Source organism: Gavialis gangeticus, unplaced genomic scaffold (genome assembly GCF_001723915.1).
Source record: "Gavialis gangeticus isolate Ggan-Ray unplaced genomic scaffold, GavGan_comp1, whole genome shotgun sequence".
In the NCBI taxonomy this organism is placed as follows: domain Eukaryota; kingdom Metazoa; phylum Chordata; order Crocodylia; family Gavialidae; genus Gavialis; species Gavialis gangeticus.
Window position 1 is genome coordinate 33,254,899 of NW_017729028.1, and position 10,839 is coordinate 33,265,737.

The window sequence follows — 10,839 nt, forward strand, 5'->3', positions numbered from 1 at the left end:
GAGCAGCGGAAGTGGTAGTTGCTGTGGCTCCAAGATGCCACCATACCCCTGCTGCCAAATTTCCAGACCCATGCGGGATCCATATTTCTTGCATGTAATGTGCTCTTCAGTTTCCACCAGTTGGTTTTTGGGGGTAAAGGTGGAGGTTATATGCAAGAAAATATAGTATTTTGTTTTAAAAGCTTTTCGAGCAGCCCTGAAACAGAAGCCAATGGCTAATCCAAATGCAGGCTGGCCTTCAAGTTGTGTTTATCATTAAGTCTTTAGGGTTACCCCTAGCTGTGCAAGGGGGCGGGGGGGCGGGGGCTGTTCAAAGATAATGTTCAGTCCTTGACCTCTCTCTATGAGATGGCTACCAAAGAGGTCAGCTATGCCTGGGGATAGGACTCATACAAAGTCCTGTCTTAGGGTCTGAGACCATTCAAGTCATGACATGTAGGCATCTATTGGACAGGAATAGCTTTCAGCCGCTGCTCTGGCAGTGCTGTCGTCAACCACGGCTCTGAGCGACCAAAGACCAGACTTTCTGGCCTTAAGTCTGGTGCTTGGTCTCATGTCTAGTGTTTCAGAGGAAAAGCTCATACCTACCAAGAGAAATGCAGTTACAAGCCCCTAATTTGCAAGGCAGATGCAACCTCAACCTCACTGAGGTTCCCTCAACCATAGGCAGGATCCTCATTAAATCTCATGGTGACTGTACTTCCTCTTCGGTTCACAGCGACGGTGACTGGTGGCTGGCAAAATCTCTCACCACGGGGAGGAAAGGTTATGTCCCCAGTAACTTTGTTGCACAGGTGGATACCTTGGAAGTGGAAAAGTAAGTGCATAACTCTTATAACCTGTTCGCGCTAATAGGAGTGTATCCGCTTAAGGTAGCCCCTTCCTTCCAGAAGGAGCCTGAAGGCCTGACCACCAGTAGGATCTTCTTCAGTCCACAGCAAACTGCACCTCTGGAGTAAAAGGCGACAAGTTTTGCAGCCTACGCCAACTCTGCACACCAGTTTAGGACAGGAAGTGAAGCTCAACAGGCAGAGTAGGTTTGAGGCAGACACAATGAAATTGCTAATAAGAATTTGGCTAAAAGCCCAATGCAAAAACTACTAGAGTTGCTGCACCTTCTAATGAGAGGGTTACATCCTTGGATTTCTATAGCCTTTGCATATGCATGAGTTAGTGCAGGGGGCTGATGTGCTTCTAGTGTGGTATAAAGGGAAGGGGCAGCTTTCAGTGTTTTTCCTCACTTCAGTCTAGGAGGGCTTCAGTCCCTGAACATATCTGCAACCAGTAATGGTTTAAAAGGCATGCACATTATAATACGATGCCTTATAATACTAGAGCAGCTCTAGCCCCCAAGAATTGCAAAGGCACGTGTACAAGAAGCACTTCAGCAAATTCATTCCCATTACAGAGGTATTCCTAATTCCAGGGGCATTCCTTATGCATATGACATAGGAAATACTGCTCCAAGATGACTACGTCTGGAGTGAGAATGAACTTTAAGTTGTCAGACGAAGCATTTACCTTTACAAAAATTACTTCTGTCACCATAGAAAGCCACCATTTCTGAGACATAACACAGCAGCTCTCGAATAACCTACAGCTGCATAACCTAGTAAACCAGAAGCCTCTGATTAAAACTGCAATGGGCATATATATATAAGGTGATATTTGAACTTAAAGTGAGTAGAGCTCTGACTCTAATCTATTCCAAATATTTTAGTAAGGGGCTTTTACAAAGGATAAAACTATTTCCTCTTAAATACAACATTCAGCATGTTAATGGCATAAAGGGTAGAGCCTGGAAAGGACTGGCCTTTCCTGGAGCGTTTCTATAATTATTTTGCATCTTTTATTCCCCAGGTGGTTTTTTAAAACTATTAGCCGAAAGGAAGCCGAACGACTGCTTTTAGCTCCTGGTAACAAAGCCGGCGCTTTCCTTGTACGAGAGAGTGAAACGTGCAAAGGTAAGATCCAGAAAGAAAGGGGGTCACCCCGGCTATATTGTCACTGCTGATAGTCGACTCTCCAATAGCTTCAGGTGGAAAACCAGCTCCCCGTGCAAATGCCAGCTGTTTCTCCTCTGGCTCTACAACCATTTGAACTTACCAGAACTGAACGGACCTAGACAGATGCAGTGGGATTAGGCACGTTTGCAAAACTGGGCGGGGGATTTACGCAAAAAGAGATTTTTCTTGTTACAGCGCCTGCATTTCTAATCCAGGTATTTGAGCTGTACTGCAGGGAGGCTGGCTACAATTAGGCTGCCTTCCCATATGTTAGAGCCAAGGTGGTGGGGGTGCATGGTGGGTGGTGTGCGGAAGTGGGAGGTCAAATCTTTTCCCCCAAAACAGTGCGTTTGGTTTTGTGTGTTTTTCTGACAGCAAATGTATGAAGCTACGGCCCAATGCCCATCTCGGGTAGGTTTCTGTTTCCTTGGACCACATCTTTGACTTCTTGGGGAGACTGAGCCTTTGCCTTTTCAAGAAGTGGGCTGTCCACAGAGTCTGGTGGGCATTTTGTAGTCGCTGTTCTGTAGGTGTTATCAAGAGCCCGCACACCACTGACTTGTTCCTTCCTGTTTTGTTACCCTGGCCTCCTTCAGCGTGGTAGCTTTTTATAGCATGTGTGAGACTAGGCACACTCAGAGAGGAAGGATGGCCCAGCGGTTGGCCTGCTAGTCTAGGACTTGAGGAGACCATGGTCTTGTTCTGAGACCTCAAGTAAGTCCCTTAGCTGCTCTGGGCCTCTGGTCCCACTCTGTAAAACGAGCAGAGCCACCCTTCCCTACTGCGCTGGTGTGATGTGAGAATAAACGCCTTTAGGATCACAACCATCAGGACTCGTAGTCGAGGTGCTCTCTTGTATTAGACCAACAAAATTTTTGCAAAAAAGGTCTTTAATGGCAAGATTTGGGGCACAAACACCCTTCATTGGGCGTCGGAGAAAAGATGGTAAAAGTCCTCCTGGGTAGAAATGAAAGTTCATATTTCAGAGGATTTCACAGAGGAGTCAATAGATGGGAAACTCCTCTATTTTAATAGATGGAAAACTCAGCTGCATTTTAGACCAACCAAAATAGTTAGAACAATTCTTCTTTGCCCAAAAGCTTGCAAAGAAGAATTTTCCCAGCTATTTGAGTTGGCCTAATGAAAGATAACAGATTTACCCCCAAAAACTTTGTCATCCTATCTCCGTAGACCAGCACGGCTACAACCAACACCCCTTGAGGTGTTCAGACACTGTGATAAAGGGGCTACATAAGTACCTGAAAAGTGGTAGACAAGGCTGCCTTCATTGAAATCATTTCTGAATATCCTCTTCTGTCATAGAAGCCAGCTATCAGCAGTTTCCCCCCTCACCACCTCTGTTTGAAAGCTGTTTGAAATAGGGATTGCCCCCTCCTCTCTGCAGCCTGTGCCATCTCATCATACCGTAGGCCTAGCCAGCAAGCAGTACTACCTCCGGTGGCAGGATCTCATCATCTCATCACACAAATGTGGCTAAAGGGCTGCGCAGTTCTCAAGCAAAGATGATCTTATCTTGCTAAGCAGGGAAAGCAAAGTACCTCTTGCTGATTTGAGCAAATAGGCCAGAGCATGGATGTCTGAACCAGGTGGACACATTTATCCAAACATTACCCTTTTCCCAGCCTCGCCCCGCACAGACTTCCTGAGTTCCCTTTAGTTGGGAGGTTTCTTTTTATGCAGACCTGTGGGAGCCAGACCTTTGGGCTGATCTGGAACAGGATCTAGGAGAGGAAAACCTGGAAACCACACATGCGCTTTAATGCTTGCATGTGTAGATGCCAGCCAATTTCTGCTGGAAACTACACATGCACTTTAATGCTTGCATGTGTAGACGCCAGCCAATTTCTGCTTACGGTGCATTAATTTACTGCTAAATAAATTTAAGCCGGTGTAAATGCGCCCCTCCCCCCCAAAAAAACCCCCCAAAAAACAAAAAAAAACCCTCTTTACCATGGTCCGGGACAGACATTGCATACACTGGTTTGACTCAAGTCAGTTAACCAGGTTTATTTCAAACCAGTTTGGGCCATTTTCAAACTGTTTTATGTGCACTGAACATCTGTTCTGTTACATGTTTCAACCAGTGTCTGATGATTTAAACCAGTGTGTGTGTAATGTCTGTCCCTAGCCCGTCACCATGCCACCTACCCATGCCCCCAGCTCCCAGTAGCCCAGCAGTAGCCCAACAGGCCAGATGAAATGGCACCGTGGGCCAGTTTGGGCCCAGATAATTAAGTCTTTGTGGCTTTTCCCATACCTTGTGCAATGGGACTTTCTTCTTGATTGGCACTTTGTGGAAAATACATAATAGTAATAGCAACAGCTCCTGGGGCGTTTCAATGCAGCGAAGCATGGCTGAACACAAGCCAGGTCATCTTTCTTCTATCATGGTTTAAGTGCTTAAAATAAATGAAAGGAGGATCTCATGATCAATGCATATGGCAAGGACTCAGGAGATTTCAAACACCCATATGCCTGGACCGAGGTCAGGTCCATGTGATAAACTTGCCATCCCCAGCCGAGCCACCCTCAGGTGCTCTGCTCTGTCTCCTAAACTGGAAACAGTATCGTCATGTCTGTGGGATGATTGAGGCAAACTAATTAGTAACTGTGTGCCAATTAGCCTGACCCATGCAGGTGACCCCACCCAGGCAGCTATGCCTGCACTACTGCCAGTTTAGGTGGCATCCCACTTGGAGCAGCCAAGTGGACCTGAAGTAAATTCAATATATAGACATAGCCTGAGTCAGGCCAGGGTCCTGTCTTTGACCAGGTGTTTCAGGGGAAAGCATATGACACCCTGCACCAGGTAGAGGCAAGATAATGTCCCCCAGTGCAAGCTGCCTGTTCACTCCTCGTGGTCAGAGGTTAGCTGATGCCTTGAAGCCTGAGGCTGCAAAATCAGGTTCCTATTTTACCCTGATAAGCCTTTTATGCAAGAGATGGGTGGGTCTTCTTCCTCCTCACTGCTTTGACCTTGGTCAAAACCACCTAATCTCTCTTAATCTCAATTTCTTCCTGTGTAAAATGAAAAGAAGCCTGAGCCTCAAAGGGCATTGTGAGGCTGAACACACTCACGTGAAGGGCAGGGGGTCCGCAGGCAAAAGTGCAAGGTATTGTCATTAAAGCTATACATTCGCAAGGCAGCATAGTTGTATTCGTAAGCCAGAGTCTTTTTTGGGGTCTTTGTGTCATATCTGGGGGGGTTTCCCCCCTCCCCTCACACCATGTGAGTTATCAACAATATTAGATCATTGGACCTTCATCACAGAGCTTCACCTTTTGAGCTAAAGGAGTGACTCCATCAGCAATAGCTGGTTGTTGGCTAGCAATAGTTGGTTGCTATCTGCTGTGGGGTTTGCCAATAAAGGGGACTCGGTGCACTTTGCCAGCGTACTATCTGATCAAAACCCATCCTTACCCATGCAAGAACGCAGGTCTTTACATTTCCTGTAGCTTTATTTTGTCTGTGATTAATCTTCTGTGTTACCGTAAGCCTGACAGTTTCCTTTAAATTGGCCTTTTACAGAGGGTACCGGGGGCTCTTTCTGCAGCCCTGTAAAATGGGGCATTTCCAAAGAGGAACTGGGAAGCAGGTCCGTAAGGAAATCATCAGTAGAGAATCAGTCTAGCTTAAGGCAAATGAGATATGCAAATCTAACAAACAATAATAATTGTTCTGAAAGTTGGGGCAACACTGCTCTGCAGCTGTGCACTGCCATTAACCTCAGGCTAGCAGAAAATGTAACTACACAACAGCTCAAAAAAAAGGAATGGTAATGGGAGGATTTACTCTCAGGTTTTACCCAGCTTTTTTTTTCTTTGAGTCATCAAGGTGATGAAGGCTGGAAGGCCTAAGAAAGCATTACCCTTGTACTTACAGATTCAAAACTCCTTGAAGCCCATGGGGTTCCTTGGGGTTTTAAATTAGGTCTGGAATGAATATGGGATCGTTCTCTGCATGGGAGACACGTTAAAGAAGATAGAGGCTAGGCGAAGTCTCGCAGACCAGCTTGTAGTAAAATAACAGTACTTCTTGCCTCCATCCAAGGGCTCCAAAGCACTTTAGAGACACAAAGGTATTAAGACCCCAGTAGGTGGGTAAGGATTAGTTTATCCATGGTATGGGTATGGAAATTGAGGTGTAATGACTTATCAAGGCCATCCAGTGAGTTGGAGGCAGAGTGCCACTCTCCCGACTCCTGTCTTCTGCCCTCACCCTGAACCACGTATCCTTAAGGCACAGATCTTTCCCTAAAGTTGAGCAACTTGGTGCCCAGACACTGCAACAAAAGGCCATTGCCTCAACCTGCCAAGACTGAGGAAGTAAAATCCAAAATTTTCAGTTTAATTTTGCCAACTTGGCTGCTGCACCTCATGTCTGGGGGCACACAACATGGGACCAAGTGGGCAGGGACTGCTTCTCAGGCATGCTCCCATGGTCAACACAGAGATGGTGTCAATAAGCCCCAGTGAGCCACAGGATCAGTCCCTCAACCCCACTTATGTGATGTTGTGCAAATCACTTATCTTCCCTGTGGGTCCACTTGGTGCTCAGACGTTATTAGCTCTCAACAGACTAAGCAAGTACCAGGATAGGTTAGTAATGCACTGACTCCTGTAGACTTGTGCTGGATTTGTGCCCAGGCGAGCGAGGTCTGAATTGGACACACTAGAATAGCTCTGAAGGCCTCTGCATATCCTAACAGAATTGCTAGCCCTGTCAAACAGGTCCTGGATGTCAAGGTACCTGCCTTAATTTCTTACCTTGGTGTTTCATAGTAGGGGCTGGAAGGGACCTTATAGATCATCAGGTCCAGCCCCCTGCACTTGGGCAGGAAAGACTGCTGGTGTTGCTTATTTCTTTATGATTATATACATGGGATAGCAGTCAAATTTTGCCATGCTAGGCGCTGTACAAATATATAACCAAAAGAAAGGTCCTTGCACCAGAGAGTTTGTGATCTTACCGTAGAATGAGAGGTAGCAAGTGGATGCACCCTACGCAATGGGGGCAAAGGGACGGCAAAATAGGAGGGAGTGGATAGTATTTAATGGAAGAAGCCAGCCTCACTGGGAAGAGTAAAATTCACTCTTTCTTTCTGCCTGCAGTTCTCAGACATAGGGTGATTGCTGGTTTGATAGGAGCAAGCCAGATTATGACTTCAGGGCTTCCTCCATGGGCTGGGCAATGAGTTGTCCGTGTAGGTCAGATTGCATTCAGTGGCTTCTTATCACAGGCTGCATGCACACCATACTTTATTATTGCAAGGAACTGAGGCTCCGAGCATCAATCCTGTTTGCTCTTAGTTATTGTTAAGAGAAGAGAGAATCGACGCTTGTCAACCTTGACGCTTTCCCTTTCTATAGCCTCAGCTGTAAGCATCTGTTCTGTAATCAGCCAGGGCTGAGCGACTTTGAAATCAAGCAGACTCTGGCTTTTTCAGATGGACAGCTCTGGAAACCATCGGCAAAAATCTTTTTTCTTCCACTCCCCTGAATAAACTGTAGCCGGGCTGGAAGGGGGAAAAGTGTGACATGACATTAACTGCAGCAAACAGACTAAACTCCAACGCTAGCTGAAATGCAGTCTGCATAGCGCCGAATGAACTCACCATTCATTAGCACGAATGGCAGCATAAATATTAAGGCTAGTATGAGACAGCTGATTGATTTGCCTGTAGGACCACTGAGTTTGAGTCACCACTTATTAATGTGAGTCACTGGTTTAAGCAATGCGAAGCCAGCGGAAGCAAGTCTGTGTGACAGAGAGGAGATGCTTTGCTAATCCGAACCTGGATTTTCAAGAAGTGCCTGCAAGTTTTGCACATGTCAGGCCTGTTCCTATTCCAGCTATTAGGTGCTTACGTGTGATCCTATGCCACCTGGATCCCTGACATATCATAAACACACACATGCTTGTAACATCTTAGCCTTAAGACTAAGTCACCAAATGCAGTGAGCTGGAGTAGGACCCGCCACTGCTTGTATTAAGCGCTCTTCAGAGACTTAAGTGGGGTGGAAGAGGGTGGCACTTAGGTAACGGGAAGTGGGGGTTTCTTAATGCGGGTTTAGGACATGTGATGGAAAGCTTATGATAGAGGATGTATATATATAACTCTCTCTCTATATATAGAACTATATTTTAATTTTTTTTAAAAGTCCACTTCAGCACATAACAGGTTTTTGTTTGCCCAATGTGAGGCACTTAGGGACTTTCAGAGGTGCTGAGGACCCACTTGCCCATTCACTGCACTGAATCTTTTGGGCTGATGAGACCTCCTCCATAACACAGGCCATAGGATTTCATCTTGGCTAACCCATATCTTCTAGCAAGATGCCCACTGCCAGAGAGGCATCTAAAGGACATCCATGACTTCCTTCGGTGGTTTGTCCCTGTCGTTATGGTTCATGGCTCCAGGGCTTTTCACTGAGATCAATGGTTGCTCTGCCCACTCGGGTCACATTCAAATTGTCTCAAGTTAGGCTCCAAAAAGAAAAGGGCATCCTAAAATTCTTGGCAACTTTGAAAATCATGGAGGCAGAGGTCTCCAAAGTCACAACAATCCTCCTAACCCTTGCAGACTGACCAAATATAGTCAAATCAAAGCAAGACTGAAAGTCACATTCAATCCAGCCAAATACCTCTGTGGGGTACTATGGTTAAGGTATACCCATTTTAAGAGCTAACAGGAAGCAAAGCAGTGTTTGGGCCAGACCTCTAGACATTTGAGTTCATGTTCTTCTCTGACACGGCTCTGAGCTTTGACCTAGAAACAAACGGTGACAGGCTGGAGCTATTGCAGACCTTGCTGAAAGGACATTGCAGATGCCAGGGCTCTGAACTGCTACAGCAAGGAATACTACAGCGTGGTGGGAAGGAACTGGACCAGGATTTCCTTCTATGGTTTTTACTGACACAATGGGCCTGTCTACATGTGCATTTACATCGGCTTAAATTTACTTCGCAGTAAATGAATGCACTGTAAGCAGAAATCAGCTGGCGTCTACACATGTAAGCATTAAAGCGCATTAACGCTGTGTGTGGACTGGCTTGGGACTAAAGTTAGCCCCAAGCCAGTCCACACACACAGTGTTACTGCGCAATAAGGTGTCTACATGTGTGTTACTGCACAGTAACTAATTGGGTGTAAGTTTCATACCTGCATGATGCACGTCACATGACCCTGGCCAGATATCTATCCAGCCTTCTCTTGAAGACCCCCGGGGCAGGGGAGAGCACCACCTCCCTTGGGAGCCAGTTCCAAATTTTGGCCACCCTTACCATGAAGAAGTTTTTCCTGATGTCTAGCCTAAATCTGCTCTCTGTCAGTTTGTGACCATTGCTCCTTGTTACCCCAAGAGCCACCCTGGTGAACAGGGCGTCTCCGATCCCTTGCTGCATCCCCCTAATGAATTTGTAGGTGGCCACAAGATCACCTCTCAGCCTTCTCTTGCGGAGGCTGAAGAGGTCCTGGTCCCTCGGTCTCTCCTCCTAGGGCTTGTCCTGTAAGCTCCTGACCATACGAGCGGCCTCCTCTGGACCCTCTTGAGTCTATCAACATCCTTCTTGAAGTGTGGCACCCAAACCTGGAGGCAGTGCTCCAACTGCAGTCTGACCAACGCCGCATAGAGGGGAAGTATCTCCTCCTTGGATCTATTAGTCGTGCATCTGCTATGTCCACTATGACTCTGAGATCCCTTTTGTGTGTCTGTGCTGCTGAGAGGGTCACTTCCCAGCCAATAAATGTGCTGGATATTTTTGCATCCTAAGTGCAGCACCCTGTACGTGTTCTTGTCGTACTGCATCCTACTGTGTACTGCCCACTTTTCTAACCTGTCCAGGTCTGCTTGCAATCATTCCCTACCCTCTGGGGTGTGCACTTCACCCCATAATTTAGTATCATCTGCAAACTTGGACACTTCACACGCACATCCAACTCACTGATGAAGACATTGAAGAGTACAGGTCCAAGGACCGAACCCTGCGGGACCCCACTACCTGCATCCTTCCAGGTCAATACCGACCCATCTGCTACCACTTGCTGGGTGTGACCCCCAAGCCAGTTTGCCACCCACCGGATCATGTAAGCATCTATGTCACAGCCTCTTAATTAATTTACGAGAATGGGATGAAATACCTCATTGAAGCCTTGCTCAAGTCCAAGAAAATGACATCCACCTCTACTCCTGCGTCTGAGTGTTTTGTGACCCCATCATAAACTGAAACCAGACTGGTCAGGCATGATCTACCTGCTACAAATCCATGCTGGTTGCCCCACTACATTATTTTTCCTGCTGGACTCCATAAATTCAAATTACACACAAGAAGGCTGCTAGACTAGAAATAGGCTCCAAGCAAAGAAATCACCTTTCTGCACTGCGCTGCAGATTTTTCATGATGTGCACTTGAAACTGTCACTTCAGAAATGTCCTGGCACTCAGCAAACCACTGTTGTGCTGGACTGGCAAGGAGCTGTGCCCATGGGGAAGAGAGTGTGTTTTCCAAGCAGTGAAAAGGTCCAGGATTTGAGCAATGAGGGATGTTGCAGACTGATTGATGCACTTTTGCCAGATGCTAGAATGGCCATAACACATAGGCTATAGGCTGTACAGGAGGGACAGGATAGGAAGGAAAGGTGTGGGGGGGTGGCACTCTACATTAAGGAGGAAAACCCATCCTCATCAATTAACAAAGAATCAGAGGAGGGGCACTCTGAAGTGCTCTGGGTTAGAGTACAAGGCAGTCGAGGGGAAAGAGACTTAACATTGGGGGTCAACTACAGACCTCCCAATCAAGGCGAAGAGCTCG

The 10,839-nt window shown here is 46.6% G+C and overlaps 1 protein-coding gene across 2 annotated transcripts in view; it reads left to right on the forward strand.

The window, feature by feature from the left end:
• The window catches only part of BLK (BLK proto-oncogene, Src family tyrosine kinase), a 75,495-nt gene that overhangs the window by 46,360 nt on the left and 18,296 nt on the right, over positions 1-10,839 (forward strand). For both annotated transcript variants that reach the window (XM_019520912.1, XM_019520913.1), the window contains exons 5-6: positions 719-817; positions 1,861-1,964. In XM_019520912.1, the coding sequence (XP_019376457.1) occupies positions 719-817; positions 1,861-1,964 (203 nt within the window). The remainder of the gene's footprint in view (positions 1-718; positions 818-1,860; positions 1,965-10,839) is intronic.